This window comes from Xenopus laevis, chromosome 2L, assembly GCF_017654675.1.
Source record: "Xenopus laevis strain J_2021 chromosome 2L, Xenopus_laevis_v10.1, whole genome shotgun sequence".
Taxonomy (NCBI): domain Eukaryota; kingdom Metazoa; phylum Chordata; class Amphibia; order Anura; family Pipidae; genus Xenopus; species Xenopus laevis.
In genome coordinates, this window is record NC_054373.1 from 37,638,726 (window position 1) to 37,666,060 (window position 27,335).

The 27,335-nt window shown below is 34.5% G+C and overlaps 1 protein-coding gene across 2 annotated transcripts in view; it reads left to right on the top strand.

Moving 5' to 3' along the window:
- nlgn4x.L (neuroligin 4 X-linked L homeolog) overlaps positions 1-27,335 on the top strand; it is a 185,475-nt gene that overhangs the window by 112,085 nt on the left and 46,055 nt on the right. For both annotated transcript variants that reach the window (XM_018246159.2, XM_041581732.1), the window contains one exon: positions 4,869-5,021. In XM_018246159.2, the coding sequence (XP_018101648.1) occupies positions 4,869-5,021 (153 nt within the window). The remainder of the gene's footprint in view (positions 1-4,868; positions 5,022-27,335) is intronic.

A 27,335-nucleotide genomic window follows, 5' to 3' on the forward strand; every position in this document is an offset into this window, starting at 1 on the left:
AGGTCTCTAAAGATTGTCTGTTGGTTGCTTTTTACACCACTTTTTTTCCACCATTTAAAAAAATTGTTTCCTCTTGATGTTGTCTTATTTACTTTGATAGGATGTTATGGATAGGATGTTATGATTGAGATGGTATACAATATTGTTGAAAATCACAAGTAGGGACGGGGAACATTTTTGCCCCAAACAGTTGTGTGGTGACATTTTATCATTTGTTTTAGGTGACATTTTGGTGGTCATTTATTAAGTTTCGAGTTGTGTTTTCCACGAAAATTTCATTTTTAAGTTTATTTTTTTTTTATCAAAAATCCACATTATTTGGTAAAAAAAAAAATCTAAAAATTTTTGAGATTTATTATACCTGACCTGGGAAATAGCTTGAGTCTGAAAATACACCATCTAAAACCCGTCAAGGTCACGGCAGAGGTCCCTTGAATCATTTGAAGATGTTAATAACCTTCATGATGTTCAAGGTTTTTTTTTTCGGAGGTATTTGCTTGAAAATTTGGTTAGTTCGATCGATTCAAGTTTTTTCTGCCGAAAACTCAATCAATTCAAGTTTTCAATTTGTCAACCCTGAACCCGCTGATTCAAGTTTTTCCCATTCAAGTTTTTTCTTAAATTACATTTGAGCTGTGAGTTCTTTCGAGTTCATTTGAGGTATATAAAACTCTAAGGGAGTTACTGTTTCCTGCTACAAACTCCGATCAAATCCACTCGGTTTTTTACACTTATTTATTATTAAATTTTACTGAAAATTTGCTTTGCGGGAAAAAATCTGATTTTCATGATTTTTTCATCAGGTTTTCACAATTTTTTCAGAATTTTCACCTCGGGGTATTGCACGAAACCCAGCGCACATCAAAAAATCATTGGGACTTCTCCCATTGACATGTATGCAACCTCGACAGGTCTGAGATGCCAGATTTTCAGATTATGACTTTTCCATCCTCATGGTTTAATAAAATCCAAAAAATTCATGATTTTTTAAAAGTCCTATTTATTAACCCTCCCATTAATTTGGATTATATTCATTTAACACAATGAGGCTTAAAGGGAAACTGTCACCCAGACATAAAAAGCTGTATAATAAAAGTATTTTTCAAATTAAATAGGAAACCCAATTTTTTTTAATTAAAAGATCCATACCTGTTATAAACTCGTTTAAAAATCTCAGCTGTCATATATTACCTGCCCCTCCTCTATGCCTTAGTCACAGAGGCAGAGCAGACAATTACTTTAACTTTCCATTCTGCACTTCCTAGATATCACTGCACTCTACAATAGTAATGTGCTAGTCTACAATAAGTTAATGTGAATTCAAAGACTAAAAGAAACAAAATGTAAATAATTTATATTGTGTAAGTGAAGTTTATTTAGCCTAACATCAAAAATTATGATTTGGAATTATTTCTTAGGGTGACAGGTTCCCTTTAATGATTACTGGAGATTTTAGAGCTCAGTGCCACTGCTAAGTACAAACACCCCATGCCACAAAATGGGGTTTGACTGCTTGAACTGTAGCTGAATGCCTGCTACAAAATTGACACATTAATCTGTTTTCATAAATGTGTATTTTGTTTACATATTGTCCTTGCTTGCCCTGTTTAAAAATAACAAAACGCATAGGGGCAGATTTATCAAAATGTTTAGAGATTAATAAATAAATTCATCCCTATGGGATTTTTAGAACCGTATTTTTAAATTGTGATTTCTAACTTTCACTCAATGATAAATACAAATTTAAGCTGGTTATTATTTAAGTCTGAATTTATCTCAATATTTTCTGCTACAAACTCCGATCAAATCCGCTCAGGTATTTTCCGCTTATTTATTCTTACATTTTCCCGGAAAGATGCTTTATGGGACAAAAAATCTGATTTACACGTTTTTCTTTTAATTTTTTCATCCGATCACGATTTTTTCGTAATTTTTACCCGAAAACTTCGGGGTATTGAACGAAACCCAGCGTACATCAAAAAATCTTTGGGACTTCTCCAATTGACTTATATTTAACCTCGACAGGTCTGAGATGCCGGATTTTCAAATTCAGACTTTTCCATCCTTAGGGTTTAATAAATTCTGAAAAATTCGTGATTTTTTAAAAGTCCTATTTTATAATAAAAAAATCACGAATTTTTCACTGTTTAAATGCAGCTTTGCTGAATTTTATTTGGTAAATCTTCAGCCCACTGGCTTCACAAAGGGGATAACATTTGCTTCACATGAGTGTTGGCAGACCCAATTCACACCCTCACTGGTGTACACATTAACTCACGTTTTCCTTTAGTCCTCACTGGCTTTCAGCAGACACAAATCCCAGAATCCTCTTTGGGCCACTCAAGACACTCTTGTCTCCTGGGATGGATTTTTCTTTTTCTCTACAGTCCTTTGGAGCTCTCTCCAACACAGGGGAATCACACTCTTTCCCAGGTGCACACAAACTCCTTCCTCCCCTCAAAGAGGTTTACACGTGGCCCCTTACCCTCCTCCACTCCAGGAGGTATCCAGGGGGGAAGTTCTGAGGTGTTGCTCCACACCTGCTTTTAACTACACTCAATTAGCGAATTACTTAGCTACGTCTAGCTTAGGCAGCTGCAAACCCTTATATGGACCAAGAAATGGAAGCTCACCCTGCTCTCTTCCATTCACTCCAGGGACTCACTGTCCAGCTTTTCCTAAGACAGAATAGAATTAAACAGCATTACTTGCTGCAGCCACACAGACTTTTCCCTGGAGTTTTCACTTCACCAGCATAATACTGGTGAAATACACACAGAATCAATGTCATATATATATATATATATATATATATATATATATATATATATATATATATATATATATATATATATATATATATATATATATCCTGATAGTTTGAACAATTTGAACAATACACAGCATTAATAATTAAGCATAAATAATAGCAATCATTTTATCCAGGGCCAATAATTAAATTTTGGCAGTACTGGAGCACAATTTATTTTAATTTTAGGTGTATAATTTATGGAAATCTTTGGAAAACTATTTTTTTTTGTTTCATTTAAGCTTCAACTCTGCTCTGCTACAATGTAGCTTATCTAAAATATTTTGGTGTTCAGAGCCGGCTTTAAAATCTATATTTTTACCGTAATTAGCATAAAATAGTTTGTAGCTTCTTAAAATTATGTAAAGCCTTCGGGATATGCAGAACAACTCATACACATTCATATGGAAAAGCAAGTAGAGAAATAAATGCCACCAACATAGTCCTCTGGGCATTGTGCACAAAACATGGTATAATTCTTTCTTCTGACAAGAAAGTTAAAACAGGTATTTTAAGGTAACTTCAGTTTATTTTAAATCATATGTTTTCAAGCCTCTCCTTCCTCACACCTGCACCAATGTGTATTTGTTGTTTCTGTACTTTTTTTGTGGATGGAATATTTCCATTTCCCACATGCCTATGGGTCTTTACCCACAAAAGTGTGCTTTAACGCTGAAAAAGGGGCAGCCTCAGGTCTTTTTTCTCAAGTGTGGAGCACAGAGACCTGTAGCAATGTAAAGGGAGGAAGGCAGGTTGCAAAATGTAAATAAATGGCAGATTGTGCACTTTGAACCTTGCCTTCCAGTTGGTAATATTGAAGATATTAAGACAAGGGCTTTATTGTATATCAGTCCATGGTTTTTATGTGCTGTACTTTCTCTGGTAAGGTTGACATAATGGAACCAAGTGAAAAATAGAAAACTAATACCTGAAATAGGCACTGCTATGCACCTCATAGAACAGAAACACGACACTTGTTTAAGTGTTTGCTCTGTATATATAAGCATGGCTAGTTTCTTTATTTGCTTATAAACTGTATGGTTTATGCTGTCCTAACAGCTGTCAGAATGGTGAGTATAACCTATGAGGGTATGTTGATGTGTGAAAAAATCAATATAACAGTAACATAATAACATTCACAATTAAGAAGCAAATGTAGCATATAAGGAACTCATTTTTTTTCCTAAAGCCACTTTGTGCATTGGTGGTATATCAAAAGCTTTACTGGCTTAAAATCACAATATCCTGGGTCTTTATCTCATAAGTTAGGCCAATGGAACACCTGTTACCTCTGGTTATTTTTCTTGTTGTACTACAAATTCTGGCTGGAAATCAACTGTTATGAGCAGCAACATCAGGTTATTTGTATTATTAACATGTATAGCCTTGTTTCTTTATCTTGGTCCCCCAGATGTTGTTGGGCTATAACTGATATAGTTATTATATAGCTGTTAATTTGAATCATAAGAGGAAGAATGCTTGGAGTTGTAGTCCAGCAACATCTATGTACCCAAGGTATGGTATACACTACACTTATTTATTCTCCATGAATGTGCAATGCTGCTTTATATCTTGGCATTCAATTGATAAAGTAAGGAAACTAGATAATTTGAATATTGATTGTTACTTCTTATAAATGCAAGCTGCTTGACCCTTCTAGCTGAATATTCAGATGTGGGATTTTTTATATAAATAGATTGGTGAAATTGTATAATAAAGAAACAGTTACATATCAAAAAAAAATGTTATGCATATTTCCATGTAACAGGTTATTTAAAACTGAGCCAAAAATAATAGAGAAACTTTGAAAAAAAGTATATAGGAATTTATTGTCAATGGAACCAAAAAGTTAACAATAAATTCTTCTTTACTTTTCACCTCATTTGGGAGTCCTGGAGTGTGTCTATTATTGAAATCTCTCTCTCTGATGCCCTTAGTATTTTCTTTGATGAATTGCAAAAAGTTTAATTTGAAAACAATAATGCTAGAAAAAAATTGATGCCACTAAAAAATGCAGGTAAACTCATGTTCATTTGATCTTTGTATATTTTCTCTTTAGATATCCATGATCCAAACAATAAGAAACCAGTCATGGTTTACATTCATGGAGGATCCTATATGGAGGGCACAGGAAACATGATCGATGGAAGTATACTCGCAAGTCATGGAAATGTCATTGTTATCACCGTTAATTATAGGCTAGGAGTTTTAGGTAAGCAAATCATGTTTATTTGCATTCCAGAAACATTTCATGAATTTTTTATCCCCAGAAAAGCTGAGCAAACAGTTTCAGACAGATCTACGATCTGGTCAAATCATATAGATTCTATTTGCATAAAGTGTTCCCAGAACATTCAGCTGCATAGGCTCGTTAGTCAATGTCCATTTCCATTTATTGCTCATGCTAGGAATGCTATGAATACTCAAACAAATATAGAGGTGACTAAACATGGTTCCCCAACTAAAGTGCATGCTTTTAGAATGGAACTACTACATTTCACCAATATGGAAATTAACAGAATTAACAGAATTTTCTTGCACATTGACTAATTTCTAGAATCATCAGATTTTGAATTACATTTTTGCCCAAGATGTATATTTTTCTCTTTAACAACTGTATTCGATTATTGAACTGACCAAGATCTACTCCCATGTTCCTTTCTTTTGCAAGTCATTAAAAAAAAATATATGTATTCATCTAAAATCTATATTGAATATAAAGAGGTTATAACAATTGCGAAGGGCTTGATGAAAGAATAGAGTTACATATAAACTCTATTATAAATCTACAACATATTCTTCAGAGCTGTATATATATCGACATACACATATGAAAATTCAGTAATGCTGATACTGATAAATTAAGTTTTTCCGAAGAGCTTACCAGTCTGATATGTTAATATTTTGATATTAAGTTTGGATTCTGTTTCTATAGAGATGACTTAAAAAAATAAATTCGGCTTACCTTTATTTCAAAGCCGCTACCCTAGGCAAGTGCCCTCAGGTGCCTTTATAGGAAAAACAGCCTGTACTACATCAATCATCTTCCTCTTATCTATCACATCACTCATTCTTACACTGTAATCAAACATGAGAAGGGCAGACACAGGGCTATGGAGGTGTTTGGCAATAAATAAAAAAACGTGTTTAAATGCTCTCTATTGCAATAAGAAGTTAGAGGGGTATAACCAGAGCAAACATGTTTTTATTTGGATAAACACACATTCAGTGGGCCACATAATCCAGCCTCGTGCTGGAGAATTTTGGGGGGGTTGTACTCAAGCCTCAGTAAGTTTTGGTTGGTCAAAAGTTATTATATCTCCTTTATCTGCCCTGTTAATGTATGCTAGAAAACTACATCTTATAGCACAAATTCTATTTTACTGCTTTGCAAACAGATATTTGGACTTCATAATTGAAATTAAAGTTTTACAATACATATACAGTAGTATGTTGACATCACAAAAATACAAAGTCATTCTTATTTGAAAATAAAAGCCATAGAAAATAATTTAAAAAATAAAACTGTATGCACTATTTAAATACTACTTTGGTTAGGTGCATTTTCTTTGTTTGACACTTTTCTCAATCAGTGGGATATACTACTTCTTGCTGTTTTTATCACAGCAGGAATCAAGAATGTGAAAGTTGTTCTTTCCTTTGACCTGATTAAATCTGCAGGTTAATAAAATAAGAAGAATACTGCAGTGTTCGTTTTAAATCTACCCAGAATGTGTTTAGTCATAGCGAGACCTTCTATAATTAAGGAAGCACAGTAGCTTGCCTGAAGGTGCTGAAACTAGAATGCAATCTAGGCTAAATTAAATGAGTTCAAAGGTGTGATGGACTCAAATGCTCCTTATGCCAAATCAGGCATTTCAGGCTTCATGTATCTGCTGACATTATTAAATGTTCAATTTTTTGCAGTATGAATCACAAACCATTACATGTTCATGATTCTTGGGCTGTGCATTGCGCCAGTGTCTTCCCACACTTCAAAAATGGGGTAGAGACAGATGTGAATGGTGACCAATCTCTGTAAAGTGTTGCATAACATAAATAATCAATAATTTATTAACTTTCTGGGTTTATTTTCTAGCTTGTGCAATTGTTTATACTTTCTTGTCTTCAATAGAGACTAGCATTAAAAAATAAAATTTGGATATAGAATGTATATAGAATATTTAAAATAGTACAGTCAATTATAAAACTGATTTACACTTAAACATGAGAAACATACATTTTTCTTTTTCAATTTCCTTACAAAGCAGCAGTTCTCTTATGCCTAATGAATGACATCCTAATTAATTATTATATTGATCTCACAATCCTATTTTGCACTGGTGGTTTAGCGGTCTTAAAAAATTACATCCCAATGAAAGTTTATTCTTTTGCATCTAATAGGACTGAAGATCATTGTTTCAGAGTTAAACAAAGTCAGCAGTAGGCTATTACTTTGCAATTCATTTTTTTTGTAAGCAGATTGATTGTGACATACAGTATGACCTGTTCCCCACTCAGATCAATGAGAGCCCAAGGACTTTAACACATTAAAATCTACAGTATTTTTCTATAGATTGATCTATGATTCACCAATGATTATGAATCGGCTGACACTTTATGATTTGTAAGTAACAAACTGTAATTTAATTAGTGATTGGGAGTTGGTCATTTTCCCATGTATACAAGTAATCTATAAGTGCTTATGTAAAGAAAAAAAATCCTTATTCTAATTAAAAAGCTATAGATTTCTTTATATATGGGGAGGATGGGATTTCCACAAAGGGGTATACTTCTAAGCATTTTTAGCATCATTCAGCCATAATTATTCACACTGCCAATGACATAGACTACCACAGATGTGTAGCAGCCAGGTAGGACCATATGAGTACAGATGATGCTTGCAGGATGATTATTAGCAGATATATAAATATATATATATACAAATACAAGAGGTCCTCTGCACTCCACCCATTATCAATATATTTAAGACAGACGTTTTGTGCATACTGCTACTGAAAAATGCCTTACCCTTTAAACAAAACAGGGATTGTTTGTCCATATATTGCAATATAGTTAAGCTGGCCAACTACGTCAAAGTCATCCCATATCTGGCCAGTCCTACGCTCAATTTTCATCTGATTCATTAAGAATTCTATTGCTTCATTATACATTTTACAAAGGGACTAAGTTTTACCTGCAACTTACTTGCTGCTTTCAAAGTAATACTCCCAAACTTGGTTGCCCTGACTATAGTTGGGAAGGGTGGGAGCTACAACATGGAGCTGGTCACTGCTCCTGTATAAACTATAACAAACAAGGGAAAGTTGTGTTCACTACTCATTTTTAAAACCATTAGGCGGGGGTGCAATGAGGCTGGGACCAATATATATATATATATATATATATATATATATATATATATATATATATATATATATATATATATATATATATCATCATTTATTTATATATCGCTGTCAAGATACGCAGCGCTTTACTGCAGTTATAGCAAACAGGGAATAAATGGTGGATAACAAACAAGGATTACAGAGTACAATAGGGTTAGAAGAACCTAGAGATTCGAGTTTGCAAACTAAAGGTTAGGGTACAATTGAGACATTAGGATTATATAAACATTTGTCATGTTTGATACAGCAATGATTAATCAAGGTACATCGAATAAGCCTCTTTAAACAGGTGGGTCTTTAAGGAGCGCTTGAAAGTTTGGAAAGAAGGAGAAAGTCTGACAGCTTGGGGCAGAGAGGAAAGCAGAAGCCCGAGAGAAGTCTTGTAGACGAGAATGGGCAGAAGTGATCAGAGGAGAAGTGAGGCGAAGATCAGAAGCAGAGCGAAGGTTTCGTGAAGGAGTGTATTTGGAGATTAGAGATGAAATATAGGGAAGGGTTTCATTATTAAGGGCCTTGAATGTGAGTGTAAGTAATTTGAATTTGATTCTAGAAGAGATTGGGAGCCAGTGAAGGGACATACATATGGGAGCAGCTGATGTTGAGCGTCAAGCTACATGAATGAGTCTAGCGGCCGCGTTTAGAACAGATTGGAGTTGTGAAAGGTGACTTGTTGGAATACCTGTGAGGAGTAAGTTGCAGTAATCAAAGCGGGAGATGATGAGAGACTGAATCAGTGTTTTAGTTGATTCTGAACTGAGATATGGTCGTATTCGAGCAATGTTGGTAGTTGAAAACGGCAAGTGTTGTGGTGAAAAAGACAGATGTGAGTCTAAGATAACTCCTAGGCAGCTTGCCTGTGTGGTGGAATTGAAAGGTTGTGTTGTTTACGGTGAGTGATATCTGAGGGACAGGGGTATATATATATATATATATATATATATATATATATATATATATATATATATATATATATATATATATATATATATATATATATATATATATATATATATATATATACACCAATAGTTTCCAAACCAGCACTCCCTTTTGTGTAAAAAGTATAATCTTTTATTGTTGCATCAATACCCAACGTTTCGGTCCCTATTGGGACCTTTCTCAAGGATCCAATGGTTTGGAAACTATTGGTGTATACACGATTTACCATGTACCCCTCCTTCTATTAAGATTGACTTTGGAGTGCGGATACTTGTCTAGAAGCCACAATACTTCCAAGATCAATGTAAAATAAGCTCCAGAGTTTATTTTACATTGATCTTTTATTGTAAAAATCTGACGTTCCGGCTGCGACACCAGCCTTTATCAAAGTACTGGTGTCACAGCCAAAATGTCAGATTTTTACAACAAAGGCAGAGTTATTCATTATAAGTCCTGTGAAGTGCGATCTCTGATAGCATCTACAATTTACTACAACGTGGATTGCCAGTCAGTGAAAGCCTTTTTCGTTAGTGCCGGGACCCTTGGTTTCATATATATATATATATATATATATATATATATATATATATATATATATATATATATATATATATATATATATATATATATTTATATATATCTATATATATTTATATTTATATATATATATATATATATATATATATATATATATATATATATATATATTCTTTTAATTTGTGGCTTGAGCAGAGCAGACATAAGACATTTAAAGAGTGGAAAGAACAGTGTGTGGTAAATTAGGCCTTATGAATGACCAACTAAATCAATCAATAATCAATATTGTAGATTTAACATACAGTATTATGCTAAGAAAAGAAGAGGGGAAATAAATCATTTGTAGATATATATGTGATCAATAAAAAGAGTCCTGGTGACAGTGAATAACACAAAAGCAATATAGTTAGAGACTGTCAGTGCATTTACTTAGCAGTGAGATGGAAGAATAATCAAAAGGAAGATCTACCTTAATACACATCTATTGCTTAATTATTAGAATTGCTAATGCAGCTCTTTGAGCTAAGAAAACATTGACGTTAGTGAATATCATGACCTAACAACACATGCTTAATAGTGAAATTATGTTAAATTACAAGCAAAATGCATTCCTTGATATATTTTAATGCAGTATAAAAATGTCTGTGACATGACAATACATAACTGCATATTGGTAATCTATAAAGTGGACTATAATATATTCAATTCTTTACATTCTTTTATGTATTTAGGGTGGGATATATAAAATAGAATTCTATATTACCGTGTATTCCAAAATAAAAAAAACTACATCATTAAAATGCTTAAGACAGTACAAAATTACATATGCATCCAAATGTATTGAAGACATGTGAGCCACCCCAAGAAGTAGACCCATGATATTCAGAGCATCACAGAACTTCTAAATTCATTTGAAGATGAAGGGAAGCATGTTGGAGGAGAATACTGTAAAGTAAGAATACTTTTCCTACAACAGAACTACATTAGAAGAGAAGGTAGAAGACAAAGGTTTGAAACAAGGTCATTTTGATATTAAACAAACTAGCAATGCATTCAGAATCAGGTTGAAATGTCTGCATAGTCAAATAAACTATGGAGAAACATAGGGTGGAGAAAGGTGTTTTGCTATTATTTTACATACCTGTAAAATAAAGTTTACATTTTGTCCAGGTTACATTATATATTTCATTACATTGTAAAATTTATTTGTGAATGATGTAGTATAATACAGGCATGGGACCTGTTATCCAGAATGCTTGGGACCTGGGGTTTTCCAGATAATGGATCTTTTTGTAATTTGGAATCATACCTTAAGGGGCAGATTTATCAAAGTTCAAAGTGCAAATTTGATATAAAAAAAAAAATCGAATTTCAAGCTAATTTTTCTGTACTTCGACTAGGGAATAGACCAAATTCAATTCGGTTGGTCTTTTCGAATTTAGAATTTTTTAAATTCAACCCTTGATAAATCTGCCCCTAAGTTTACTAGAAAATCATGTAAACATGAAAAAAAAACAAATAGGCTAGTTTTGCTTCGAATAAGAATTAATCTTAGTTGGGATCAAGTACAAGCTACTGTTTTATTATTACAGAGAAAAAGGAAATCATTTTTAAAATCTGGATTATTTGGATAAAATGGAGTCTATGGGAGTCTTTCCGTAATTTGGAGCTTTCTGGTCTAAAACAGAATAAGGCTAGAAATGCTGTATTTTGTATACTAAATATAAACATGAACTTACTGCACCACAAGCCTAATCAAACAAATAATTAATGTTTTCAAAGTTGGCTACAGGGGGTCACCATCTTGTAACTTTGTTAAACATCTTTGCAAGACTAAGACTGTGCACATGCTCAGTGGGGTCTGGGCTGCTTAGGGATCATCATAAACAAAGCTGCTTGAGTTCTGCATGGCTGGCAAGTAAGGCGGGGGCTCCCCCTGCTGTTCATAAGTATGATTGTTTCCCTGCTCAGCAGTTAGGGACCATCTGACAATTCCTATCCACAGCAGTAAATGAAGGGAGAATTTCACTGCATACACTCAGGTTTCTTATAAAAATGATACACATGTTTAAATTAAAGTATATTGGAGATAGGTTTCTTTTTCATTAAAGAAAGTAAAAATGGGATTTTATTTTTTTGCCTTTACATGCCCTTTAACAGCCATGTGAAAACCTGATGTTTGCAGATCTGAAATGCTAAAGCATTTAAACATTATTTTTCTCTCTTAGAAAAGCATCTAACTTGCCACTAAAACAAAAAAAAAACATTTTTTGGATATAAGCGTCAGGTTTCTTATAAAAACTGTACACATTTTTAAATTAAAGTATATTGGAGATAGGATTCTTTTTCATTAAAGAAAGTAAAAATGGGATTTTTATTTTTTGCATTTACATGCCCTTTAAGTCCTGTGAGTGCCTTGCTTTACATAATATTCTATATGACTTTTCTGCAGTGTGCAGTCTTTTACTCCATTAAGTCAGTGTAGCTATTTTTCATATATATATATATATATATATATATATATATATATATATATATATATATATATATATATATATATATACACATATATTATATATATCATATATCTGCCTAGCTATCTTGTTATTCAAGATAAACTCATATTCACATGATACTGCCTGCTGTATATCTATAAGAGCAACATTACAGCTAGTAAATATGCCCTTGAAGGGATACAAAGCAGTGACTAAATAAACCCTTGCTTGCTGATGACTGTAAGTGGACTCTTCAGAAAATATCTACAGGTAAAGGTTATTGGCTGTGACTAATCATCATTTTCCATCATTTCAATCTTATCCCTTAATCGAAAGTAATGACTTTCATCTAGAGGAAAGGAAAGACTTGTTCTCCGGTCATTTATCACTGCAAGCTTTATTAGACTAATAGTACTGTGAGTAGTGCACGGCATTGATTGGAAGACACTTTAATGAGCAGGCTCATATCACATATGAAAAAGGGAAAAAAAGAAATCCTTATGAGGGCCAATTTGGATCTGGATAGCTTGCTGTGCTTGAAATGGAATACTTGCTGGGCCTGCAATTTAATACTCCCACAGGGAAGTAAACACACAGCACAATATAAATGATAAACTATGCTTTTGGTTTTGTGGTAAACTAAACATACAAAGTTACATCAAATATTAAACATAAAAATACTCCAGGGTCTAGTTATGATTTGCTCATTGATCTAAGATGTTAACAACATAATAGATATTGACAGCTAAAACACTAGAAAACCACATTGTATGATTTCCACACACTGTACCATTTATACTTTGGGATATCAGATAGGACAAAAACACTGTAGTATACAGTAATCTTAAATAAAAAACATAGACAAATATAGCTTAGTAAGGAAGTAAGGAAAACAGCTTAAATTTTTAAGAAAAGCTGAAAACAGAAAAAAATCCTGGTATTTTAAAACTAAGCTCATATTGCTCTAAACATTTTGTATTGCTGCATAATATTATACTGGATCCAATGCATAAAAAGTAGTTGATATAAAACATAGAACTTGTTGGGGCAAAATCACAACTGATCATTCAAGGACAAGGCAACCTAACAGGGTATCCCAAACTAATTGCCATTAAAAATTATATATTGCACACGCATTTGACAGCTTTTCTGCTCAGAGTCACACAACTCACTACACTACAGCAAAGGGTTCTGTGCTGTAATAGCTGGACTGATATTACCTCCTCTCCCCCTCAATGTCTCACCCTGGTGCCCTGGGAATGGAAAAAGTGCTTCATGCTATAGGTCTACCATGCTCATTTAAGAATAACAATTCATTGCTCCCGGGCCCCTGAACACATTTTTTGTTTGTTCTCTTTTGCCCTTCTGGCATAAGTAAAGTATCTCCTATATAAAGGCACTAAAAGCAGAGATTGGCAGAGCCACGTTCTTTCCTTTTTACAAACACTGCTGATTGGATACAAGGAACCCTGCTATATTGAGTTGATTTGAGGAGGGTGCTTGTAGGTTGAAGATTTTGTTGTGAACAGACAACGTGCGATCAACGGAGCTCTCCATGCAGGTGAAACAAGCCATGCTTAACCTTAAAAAACAGAAAAAACACATCTGAGAAATTGCTACAATATTAGGAATGGCAAAATCTGCATTTTGGTACATCCTGAGAAAGAAAGAAAGCACTGGTGAACTAAGCAACGCAAAAAGACCAGGACGTCCACGTAAGACAACAGTGGTGGAGCATCACAGAATCATTTCCATGGTGAAGAGAACACCCTTCACAACAGCCAAACAAGTGAACAACACTCTCCAGGAGGTAGGCATATCAATATCCAAGTCTACCATAAAGAGAAGACTGCATGAAAGTAAATACAGAGGGTGCACTGCAAGGTGCAAGCCACTCATAAGCCTCAAAAATAGAAAGGCCAGATTGGACTTTGCTAAAAAAAAAAAAATCTAAAAAAGCCAGCACAGTTCTGGACATACATTCTTTTGATAGATGAAACCAAGATCAACCTCTACCAGTATTATTGCAAGAAAAAAGTATGGAGAAGGAGTGTAACAGCTCATGATCCAAAGCATACCACATCATCTATAAAACATGGCGGAGGCAGTGTGATGGCTTGGGCGTGCATGGCTGCCAGTGGCACTGGGACACTAGTGTTTATCCATGATGTGACACATGACAGAAGCAGCCAAATTAATTACAGTACTGTCTGCTGAAATCCAGCTAAATGCAGTCAAATTGATTGGGAGGTGTTTCATAATGACTCAAAATATACAGCCAAAGCAACCCAGGAGTTAATTAAAGCAAAGAAGTGGAATATTCTTAAAAGGCCAAGTCAGTCACCTGATCTGAACCCAATTGTGCATGCATTTCACTTGAAGAAGACTAAACTTCGGACCGACAAGGCAGACATACAAACAGCAACTGAAAGCCGCTGCAGTAAAGGCCTGGCAGAGGAATAAAAAGGAGGAAACCCAGAATCTGGTGATGTCCATGAGTTCAAGACTTCAGGCTGTCATTGCCAGCAAAGGGTTTTCAACCAAGTATTAGAAATTAACATTTTATTTTTAGTTTTTTAAATTGTCCAACTACTTGTGAGCCCCTGAAATGAAGTGATTGTGTTTAAAATTGTAGTTCCTCAAATTTTTTTTATACAGATCACGTAACTCCGAAGTGACTTCCAATATCTTTATAAATTTCGGTAGGGTGCATTATTCATTATAATCTGCAGTAAGAAGTTCTTTGCCACTGCTTTATATTATTGAACCCAATGCCACACTTACCCTTATATTTACATGACTCTTGAGCATGTTGTATTGCTGCAGGTTGTGGCATAAGGGGAAAGAAGACACAGATGGAAGATGCAGGGGGTGATCAACACCTGAGATGAATGGAGAGAGACAGAGGGAGTGAAACAGATTGGAGAATGAGGGCACAAAGCTGGAGAGAGATATAGGTGGGAGGGGCAGACAGAGCGAGACTAAAGAATGACAGGGTGTGGGAGGGAAAGAAGGAACGTGACTGGAGAAGGAGGGGTGAGTGGAACAGGGAGGAGAGAGACGCAGACAGATCGATAACGGAGATGGAGGGGTCAAAGAAGAGGGAGAGGTACGCTGAGGCAGCAAACGGCAGGCAGAGGGTGGGAGGGAAAGGGAGAATCGAGACAGAAGGAAAGGCAGAAAGAATAGAATAGGAGGGGAGAGTGAGCATGCAGAGCGAGAGAGGAAGTAGGGAAGTGAGGTGGACAAGCAGGAAGAAAAGCTGCAGGGACAGTGTGGCAGTGACAACTGATGTCTGATTACGTTATAAACGGCGCGTTCTGACGTAAGAACGCTCTGATTATAAGGATATAATTTACACTCTGGTCCCATAGGGAAATGACCAGACTGTAGATTATATATCAGTTCATTCTGCAAAGGAGTGTCTACATAACATTACCATAATGTGCTGGTAGTGCTGGCAGTGCTGTATGGATGGAATGTAGGCATCCTCTCTTCAACCCCATCGGTCACCACTGAACTTTTATTTCATTCAAGCATTCAAGTTAGAGAGCAGCAGTGGTCTCAGGGTGCATATGAGCCTATGGCAGTTGGTAAGAACTGGACTGCGCCCTGCACCTTGCTTTAGCACTTGCATCTGGGGCACACACATAAATTTGTTTAGCCCTGTTTTTATCTTGACTGGTTTCAAGACTTTAATATGTACTGCATACTTGTTATTGATAGATATATATTTCAGTACTGGCATAACAAAGGTAATAACCTATGACCAATAAATAATCATATGCTTATTATCATTTCTGAATACCTACTCTGAAAAAACACACTTATCTTGTATTAGTGTTTACAGCCACTTCTAAAAAAATGGTGCACATTTAAAAAGGATTACGTTTCCATTTTCATACAACATATTATTTACCATGCTCATGACCTGATTTAATTCACAATATTACAGAATTCCTATGAATTCATAGGACAAACTGATCATTTACTTGAAAACTGATCTGATTTCCACTATCATTGCATAACATCACTGCCTACATCTCAAGATGCATAGGGCTATAGTAAGATGAATCCTCATCTATGGCGTGATTCTAAAAAAGTCCCGCCAGATATAATTTGACCTTTTTTACACTATCACAATTTTTGTCCTCGAGAGCTAAATTATCTATTTATTTAATTATTTAAATTATTAAAGAAAAAATTGGAAGCAAATAGTCACATTTGCATTTGCTCACAGCAGAAAAGTCGTACAACAGCAAAAATCTCATTGTTCAAATCATTTTGAATGAGGCTGAAAATCTTAAATAGTTTAACAAACAGAAGTAGATAACATTATTTAGACAATACTTTTTTTATTCTGGAGCCGTTTCATGCTGTTTTTCTTTAATAAATTCCAACTATTCAAAGTTTCAGAAAATACTTGCACATTTATTTGCATTTGTTTTCATGTTTCTTATTGGAAAAATTCAAACTTGATCATTTTTTTTTATAAATCTGCTTAAAATGTAAGAAAACAGCAAGAAAATATTTGGGGTTATGCTTCAAGGTCATTCACTTTTTTAGACCACATTTTTGGATTGCTCGAGAAGTACTGTCCATATATACTGTAGATATTTATAGATGTGTAGAGGAAATACATTAAATTATAAATAATTATAACTTTGAATAAGAGTAGAAAGAGTGATTTGATTTTACTGTTAACATTTAAAAGGCTAAATACTAAAAATACCAAAAAGTTGTAAAATTTCTGAGTAGATATTATGCACTTCTTATACAGATTTGTTTTAAGAACATGCATACAATATTTAAATGTGTTTTTCCTGCATTTTAATATCTTCCTTGCCCTTCATGCAACACTTAATTTAAGGAATTAGTCATATTTATTACAAAGGTTACTTTTATCTTTTAGGCTTTGAAGCATGGGAAATCGTGGACTTGGTTGTAAAAGTTCCAGGAGATTAATAGCTTCACTTCTAGATATGACAAGACCAGTTTCTGATTAATGAGTTATAATATTTAGATGTTTACAATTATCAGTGTGGAATAATATACAAGTACAGACTTTGCATATTAAGGAGTAATATACAGGATATAAATATAGTGGGTCTTTATAAAATTTACACATAGCAGAATAGTTTGTACAGTGAACATATTTGCCATGCACATGGTTATATTTATAAAGCTGGATAAGAGTAGTGTATTTTATATGGGAACAGAAATATGATTTTTTATCCGCTCTGCAAATGTCTATAAGAGCTTTTTAGATTTAAACAAACTCGAATGTTTGCTTATTTATGAAAAAATCCAAATGTAAAAAACTTGATTAAATGCAATCGGTAAAAAACTTGAATACCTCGGATTTATCGAGTTTTCGAGTGAAAACCAGAGCAAAAAATTGTGAAGGTAAAAAACATTTTCAAATGGTTAAAGGGACCTGTGCCATTGACTTATACATGAATTTGACAGGTTTTAGCTGTGGGGCATAAAAAACTTTTTTAGTGATAAAAACTGGAATTTTTTGAAAAAACACATCTCAGCCTTTAATAAATAACCCCCTTATTGACTACAATGAAAAGAGAAAAACTAGGGATTACGACTTGGAAGGATCCCAACTTAAGGCCATGATCAGATAGGGACTTGAAAAGGCTGCTAGAAAATCTTTATTTACATATCTCCCAACACAAATGGCTGCATGTTGGTTCATACATAACAAACAATCTTAGATATTACCTCTTTCTTATCAGAGAAAGGTAGGGGAGAAAAGAGGTGTCAAGACATTCCCTTCCTTCCCTGCTGTTGTGCACCCAAACTTTTGAATTATGTTATCAAAATGCCTTCTTAAAGGACATGTCAAGTCTAAAATAGAATAAGGCTAGAAATGCTGTATATTGTATACTAAATATAAACATGAACTTACTGCACCACAAGCCTAATCAAACAAATAATTTATGCTTTCAAAATTGGCTACAGGGGGTCATCATCTTGTAACTTTGTTAAACATCTTTGCAAGACTAAGACTGTGCACATGCTCAGTGTGGTCTGGGCTGCTTAGGAATCATCATAGACAAAGCTGCTTGAGTTCTGCATGGCTGGGAAGTAAGGCGGGGGCTCCCCCTGCTGTTCATAAGTATGATTGTTTCCCTGCTCAGCAGTTAGGGATCATCTGACAATTCGTATCCACAGCAGTAAATGAAGGGAGAATTTCACTGCATACAGTCAGGTTTCTTATGAAAACTGTACACATTTTATTTTTAATTTTAAAGTATATTGGAGATAGGTTTCTTTTTTATTAAAGAAAGTAAAAATGGGATTTTATTTTTTTGCCTTTACATACCATTTAAATAGGCTTAACAATCACAATAAAATGACATCAGATTTTTGCTTCTAATCATTTAAAAATGTGACTGAAAAATACATTAAGTTCACAGTGCCCTAAAACTGAGACAATAAGTTCACAGTGCCCTAAAACTGGGACAATTTAATACAAAACATTTAATTTAGTCCTATGTAATGTGAAAAGACAATCTGCTATCCATTTATTTCCTTGTGTTTCATATTTATTAGAGATGACATTTTATCATAGAGAATGCAGTGCTGTTTCATCAAAAAAACAGCATAAGTTGACAAAGTGCTTGTGACATTTCTGTCCCCTTATAGTATACAATTAAGTGGTGTTTATATGATTTACAGAGAGTTTTTCTTTCAGCTTTGTGTTTATTCTGTTGACTTCAAGTACTTATTTGTTTGTTATGTAATCTATATTACAAAAAAATGGCAAATAGCAATTTTACATTTCTGAGTTTAATATTATTTAATGTAAATTTTGTTAGTGACTTGTGAAACACTGGTACACAAATAGAATCTACAGTAGGTATTTATATAGTGGTTATAATAAAATATTTCTTGTCAGTTGGAACGATAGTTCGAAATGTTTGAGCTCCACAGGAAAATCTTTATAGTGCTCTATTCTGGACCTCCCACTACTGATGTTTAGTAATGGGCGAATTTGGGGCGTTTCACTTTGCCGAAAAATGTGTGAATTTCCAGCAATAAACTGCGAAAAATTCATTAGTTTTTGACGCCGGAGTCCGTTTTGTGGATGCTGGCGCCCGTTTTTTCTGGACGTCCGCGAATTTTCACTGGCAAAATTTCGCGGTGGTTTCATGAATTTATTTGCCGGCGAATCACAGGAATTAGCTGCGAATTGCGCCTGACGAATAAATTCGCCCATCGCTACTAATGTTACACCCAAAAACATTAAAATCCATTAAAATCCATTTACTATCAGCTTTAGGGGTCTGTTCATTTAAGCTCTAAATTGAATAACTGTATTGTTGAGTAAAATGCATTTTTATAGTTTTCCCCCCCCCCCCTATAAAGTGATATCTATTTGTTCTAAAATATAGTTGTGCTCATTGGAATAATATTGTGCAGCGACCCGTGCTAAATTTTATTCTTTCTAAATTTTTAGTACCTCTAAAACAGGATCGTGCATACTTTAATGCGAGGTCTACTTTTAGTGATGTTGTCCCATTATGATATACATTCATAAAAGCATTGTGTTTCATCGAAAATATTTCTTAAATATTATATTGATTCATAAGAGAATTTAGATTGCTATATGTAACAAACAACTAATGTATTTCTTATGTAACCGTAACATAATAAATATCTGAATGAAAAGAATGGAATAGGAGGGTGATTTAGACTGATTTGTTTACCAGTTAAAGGTGTACCGGAAGATCCCGATTTACCTTTTAGGCACCCCTTTTCTAAAATGTTAAAATGTTTCAAGAGAAGTACTAAATTTGACTTTTATGAAGTAAGGGATGGCATTTCATTAATAAATGCTGTCATCAACTTTTTATAATGGAGTATGTCAGCTAGTACCAGCTTATGTCAGATATCAGTTCATTTTTCTGGAACAAATAAGTTAATAATACTAGACATTACTAGACGGATAGTAGCTTTAAGCTTATAGCAGCTCGCTCTTCTTATTGGCTTTAGTAGTAACATTACAGCTGAAAGAAAGCAGAGGTGCCATCCCCCACATAAGATCATCTAATTAGTGCTGTTCAGTAGTAATGCTTGATGAGAAAAAATCTGATCAAACCCCAACCCAATTCCATTCTTTAAGAACCCATAATGCAATACTCTACTTTCTTTACTCTTTACCAACACCCCAAACTTTCTGTAATCCAAGCAAATGTGCTCATTCCCTGAACTTATCTCACCCTAGAGATAACCTAATGGGTCCTGCAGGTTTTGAGTGCATCTGAATATTGCTGACATCACTGTGCATAGTATTTTTAAAACTACATTGGTCTGAATTGCACTATAATTTGTTTTGTAAATGACCCTCTAGGCTCACATTCCTGCACTGTCATGCACAAATCATTTCACCCATACTCTCCTGCACACATAATCATAGGGGCCCATTTATTAAACCTCACATTTTTCTGGTCGAGTTTTTAATGTGGTTTTATTTTTTAATTTTTAAAACTTGAGTTTTTAGAGATTTATTATACCCCAAAGCTGCTAAAAATCTGTAACTTCAAACCTGTTGAGGGCATTTAGAAGTCAATGGCAAATCCCCTGAATTTTTTTCTTGACACTGTGATCTGTGCTGGTTTTAATCTGATAAATACAAGTTTTCACATGGACAATTCGATAAAGTCGAGTTTTCTGAGTGTCAAACATATGATTCGAATTGATGCACAAATTTGTCACAATATTTTTCACTCCAACTTTATCAAGAAAAATGATTGATGAATGAGTTAAATTTGTGGATGGGAGTTAATTCAACTTTGTTTTAATAAAAAAATGAAATAAACTCGAGTTTTAGTAAATAACCACCATGCCTTTACTTGCTTGTGATTCTTTATAAACACACTTTTATTCACACTTTCAAGCTCACTGTATTATACACAGTTGCTCACTCTCAGTCATTGCCACTAAAATTATTCTAAGCCGGTGATGCTTTCCCCTTTATTCTAGCATGTGTATCAGTTCTATTTCTAGTTACATCAGTTATCTTCAGGGTTTTTCATTCTTCCTCCTGCTTATACATTAGCTTAGCAATTAATTTTTTTCCATGCTTAATCTCTTTATATGTAAACAAGCTTGATTCATTGATGCAACATAAAGTAGTAGCATAAGAGGTTTATTTTTTCCCTCTGCATGTGGGAGTAATGAAAGCAAGCAAAAGTAATTCAACAGTCATTTTAAATATCCCATGGAAAAAAGTACTAATACACAATATTTCATGCACGAATGTACAAGCGAATAGGTTTGGATCACTTTTGGAAAACCTGTTCATACCTAAGAATGTTAAAGCTCATCATTCAAATCCTCTCATTTTCCTCACAAGAGAAGCATGACAGTATAATCTAATCTGGAACAATCTCTTCTACCATCTGCAGCCAAAATGAGAGCATTGCAAGTCTGAACAGTAATTTGGTCTAAAGCAGAAGAACCTGAACTAAATCCTATACTTTACATTCAGATTGTTATTAAAGGGATACTGTCATGGGAAAACATTTTTTTTCAAAATGAATCAGTTAATAGTGCTGCCCAGCAGAATTCTGCACTGAAATCCATTTCTCAAAAGAGCAAACAGATTTTTTTATATTCAATTTTGAAATCTGACATGGGGCTAGACATTTTGTCAATTTCCCAGCTGCCCCAAGTCATGTGACTTGTGCTCTGATAAACTTCAATCACTCTTTACTGCTGTACTGCAAGTTGGAGTGATATCACCCTCTCCATTCCTCCCCCCAGCAGCCAAACAACAGAACAATGGGAATGTAACCAGATAACAGCTCCCTAACACAAGATAACAGCTGCCTGGTAGATCTAAGAACAACACTCAATAGTAAAAACCCATGTCCTACTGAGACTCCTTCAGTTACATTGAGAAGGAAAGCAGCCTGCCAGAAAGCATTTCTCTCCTAAACCGCAGGCACAAGTCACATAACCAGGGGCAGCTGGGAAATTGACAAAATGTCTAGCCCCATGTCAGATTTCAAAATTGAATATAAAAAAATCTGTTTGCTCTTTTGAGAAATGGATTTAAGTGCAGAATTCTGCTGGAGCAGCACTATTAGATGTGTTTTGAGAAAAACAAGTTTTCCCATGACAGGATCCGTTTAAGGATTTGCATACACACACTTGCATGCACATGTACACTAGCACTAGTGATGAGCACATTTTTTCATTAGGCATGGATTCATGGAGAAATTCTGCATTTCCATATGTGCAAATTTTGTCGCGAAAATGTGCCGCGAGAAAGTCGCTGAGACAAAAAAGTCGCCACAAGAAAAAACACCCATTGACTTTAATGTATTTGGACAAAAAGTTACCAAGACAAAAAAGTTATCATGACAAAAAGTCAGCAGAGAAAGAAAAAATGCCCGTTGACTTTTCTCCTACTGACTTCAATGTGTTTAATATTATTCGCAGTTTCTCGAATTTTTCAGCAATTCGATTTTTCAGCAATTCGATTTTTCAGCGAAACTAAACAGGACAAATTCACTCATCATTAACCAGCACATTATGTGCATATATAATCCTAGTAATCCTAATATCATGATACAGGCCTCCAAGCCCGGGCTGATAAGTGCCATTCCATGTGGAGGGGGAAAGCTTAAAGTTCCCAGCAGGGCCCCCTTACAAGTGAAGTAAAGGTCACACAGAACATATCCTCAGACATATTTATCCTCACAGAACCCATACCTGTTGTACCAACAGTATATAAACCAATGATGGATTAAAGGTAATATCAGCTTTCAGATGAGTCAAAACATGACTGGGTTTGGTACTCTGCATATCAAATGTGAATATCTGGGCAGGGGCAGGTCACACAGTATTTAGGAGGAATAATTGTGATTGGAAATTATCCCATTTGTTTCCTCCAAGACCAGGAATTCTATACCTTTGAAGCTAAGTATAGGTTTTCCAAGGTTTACCTTTTATTTTATAAACTGTTTGTAATTGTATTCTAGAATGTGTGTCTCATTTTGTAAACATCTTTTTGTTAATTTTGTTATAATATTAAAGAGATAACTTAATAAGTTTGTCTTTGGTGCTCCAAACAAACCTAGCCTGAAAGTGTGTAACTGTGAGCCTTAGCCCTGTGCATGCTGAATGGAAACGCTAGTCTGTCTGTATGCTGATTATTTACTAAACTCCAAATACCCGAAATTCCTCGAAATCCGAAAAATTTGTGATTTTTTTTATAAAATCGGACTTTTAAAAAAATCATTGATTTTTCAGAATTTATCAAACCCCAAGGGCTAAAAAGACAGAAACACGGCATCTCAAACCTGTCGAGGTTGCATAAAAGTCAATGGGAACAGTCCCATTGATTTTTGGTTGTGTCTGGGGTTTAGGGCAATTTCACAATGTTTTCGGAGCTTTCGGGTGAAAACTCGAAAAAATCGGGAAAATCTGAGCTTTTCCCTGCAAAGCAAATTTTCAGGAAAATGTAATAATAAATAAGTGTTAAAAACCCCAGCGGGTTAGATCGGAGTTTGTAGCAGCTGATATTGAGATAAATTCGGACCTTGATAAATAAGCCCTCGGTGTGCTGGAGTACTTGTTGAATCAGTATGAACTAACCCTGACAATAACGAGACAGTGTTTAATGCATTAGTGTATTGCGAGCTATCTGTTAGAGAGAGCAGGGGAATAGTCACATTAGGTTTCTATTGCCTGTTAATGATAGATGGTGGCAGCAAATTAATTTTCTGGGTGTTGGTTGGTCTGTGGGGGTGCTTTTGCTTTAGTCTAGCTTGTGTGCAAAGTGTATTCGAGACTGAGTTAGTGACCCCTGATAGCTACACCTAGGGGATTATTTATTAAGGTCCAAATTTATTAGAGTATTTATAAGTTAGAAATCCGAGTAACTCAGATTGCCCGAATGGACCTTGTTTATGAAGAAAAAAGGCCGAAAAAATAGGGTCGGGGAAACTTTGGAGCTTTCCCCGAAAACTCTTAATTGTTTGTGGTTTCTGCGAAAAAAACTTTCTGCAAGTGTGGCTAGAAGTACCATATTCGTGACACCTAGGGGCACATTTACTAAGGGTCGAATATCGAGGGTTAATAAACCCTCGAATTCAACCCTCGAATTTAAATCCTTAGAATTCGAATATCGGATTCGAAGGATTTAGCGCAAATCCTACGATCGATCGATTGAAGTAAAAATCGAACGATTCTAACAATTTTAAGTGAACGATCGAAGGATTTTTCTTCGATCAAAATATAAGCTTAGAAAAGTGATGGGGAAGGTCCCCATAGGCTAACATTGTACCTCGGTAGGTTTAAACTACCGAAGTATGTAGTTGAAGTTTTTTTTTAAAGAGACAGTACTTCGACTATCGAATGGTCAAACGATTTTTATTTCGAATCGTTCGAATTGAAGTCGAAGGTCGTAGTAGCCTATTCGATGGTTGAAGTACCCAAAAAATACTTCGAAATTCGAAGTTTTTTTCATTTGAATCCTTCACACGAGCTTAGTAAATATGCCCCCTAGTCATTTCTATGACAAAAAAATCGTCAGACTGGTGATTTTATATATGAATTCTTTCTATTGCTTAGTTACAGCTTTCTGATAAATAATTCCATTCAATATTTTATTTCCAGCAAAAATAAGATTCGTTCAAAATGTAAATCTCCAAGTGGAACAGGTTATATTTATGGGATATTGAAACATCACTTTCACTGCACTGATAGCCTTGTTATTATAAGTTACCTTGCTATGATAGACTATTGAGCAGTAATCAATATCTAATTACAAATCAACACCTGAAGAACTGAAGTGCTATACACACAGCATGAGAAGCAGCTAATGATCACATTCTAATTAGATTCCTGAGGAACATTGCAATTCTCTAGGTAGAACAGTAAATGAATAATTGCTAAAAGTATAGGCCCTACTCTTTTCCCCACAGGTTTTTAATACCTGCATATTTCTGAAGATGTTTATTTATGATTTTTCTGGTTTATAGGTTACTGTTGGTGATTATAGATTATTGATTATTTTTAATTTTGACATTTTTCTAATGTGAAATAAAATCTTATATATCTTACAATTAGTTATTATAAAAATGCATATCTCAAAAGTAAATTGTGTAGAAATTCAAAAAAAAATTTAACACATATCTTACCCATTATTTTCAATGAGACATCCAATTTCAAATTATTCTTAAAACATTTCATTTGAAAGTAGCTTCCATTTTTGCTAATACAAATCCCATTGGCTTCTACATTAATTTGACAACTTTTGGATGGCAAATTTCTATATTCCATTTTTTGAGTATAATAAACGTAATAAATTAAAGTTTAAAGTTATACTTACACTAAAAAAAATACTCTTCAAAATATTAATGTACATTTGGGGCAGATTTACTTAGGGTCGAATATCGAGGGTTAATTAACCCTCAATATTCGACTGTCGAAGTTAAATCCTTCGAAGTTAAATCCTTCGACTTCGATATACCGCTATTCGTTCGAACGATTTTAATCCATCGATTGAACGAAATTCCTTCGATCAAAAAAGCTTAGAAAGCCTATGGGGACCTTCCCCATAGGCTAACATTGAGGTTCTGTAGGTTTTACTTGGCGAAGAAGGGGTCGAAGTTTTTTTTAAAGAGACAGTACTTCGACAATCGAATGGTTGAATAGTTGATTTTTAGTTCGAATCGTTCGATTCGAAGTCGAAGGTCGAAGTAGCCCAAATTTTTTTTCGAAATTCAAAGTATTTTTTCTTCTATTCCTTCACTCGCGCTAAGTAAATGTACCCCTAAAAGTTATCTATAGATCATGTTGATACATGTTGATACTGTAGGTCAGCTTTTCTAAGTAATTGTTAATTAAACCTGACTGTTTTGTTAAAATAACTGTCTCTTTTAAACTTAGAGTTTCTAATGCTAACTACTCCTTAAAAAATATGGCAGCATGAGAGTATAATTAGATAGGTAGTGTAAAATCTTTGGGTAATTAATTTTATAGCAAAATTGTGAAAAAAATATCTGGTTGCTAGGAGTTACTAGATGTGGGCAAACTTTAGTCCTTTTTTACATTGCTCCAATAGAATCCAATATGATTGCAACAAAATAGAGGTGTCAAGAGCTTGGGAGGTATTTGCGTAGGGATAGATTCGGAGCTGGATTAAATGTCATATTGCGATGAGTCTGGTGGATGGAAAACCCCTCTTGTGTTAATGAAATACCAATATGCTTTACTTCGCTATATTACCATGTCCATTTTTGCAGACAGACACATTGATCCTATAATAAAGCAATTGGAAGCTATATCAGAAGATCCAAAAGAAATAACATGCCATCATAGAGAGGGATTAATCTAGCATGTCACATTGCAGTAAGTATTTAATCATGAACTAATCAGTAACATACATAAATACATTTAAACAACAACTCAGCATGAGGCTGGCCCATATCCAGAGCTTCAAATAATGGGAACTAAATTCAAGAAAGAAAGAAGCGATACATCTGAAATATATTCAAGAAAAAAAGGCAGAAGATAAAAACCCCAAGAAAGAAAAAAATAAAGGCATAGATGTGCACCTGTTACATGCCCTTCCCTTCCTTATTTAGTCCATTAATAAAGTTTTGTACATCTTCAATGTAAATTTATATCTTACAACACATTTATTTTCTTCTGCCTTGTTTAATTCTCCTCGCCCCCCCCCCCCCCCCCGAGATTCTGGGACTCAGCTCAACCCAAGTCAGTGAAGTATCTACCAATCATTATCCTAGTATAAACAAATAGTTTGATAAACAACCTATGACACCAAGTTTTTGATAATTGCCACCAACATATTATCATTCTTTTTGGTGAAACATTATGTTTAAATAAAAAGACCTCAGTGAACCGCTCATCTTATTTAATGTTTCTATCTTTGGAATATGTTATGAACTAAAGGGGGTCTTATCAAATTATGAACAGCAAATACATAGTAACATAGTACACAAGGTTACAATATACAGACATCCGTCAGTTCAACCTCTGAAATCTCTAATTGCTAATTGATCCAGAGGAAGCCTCTTCCAGTTTTCAATAGAGGGGGGATCTTGCTGACTGCCAAGAGGGAGATCTAACTACCCTGGCTGAACTGTGAAT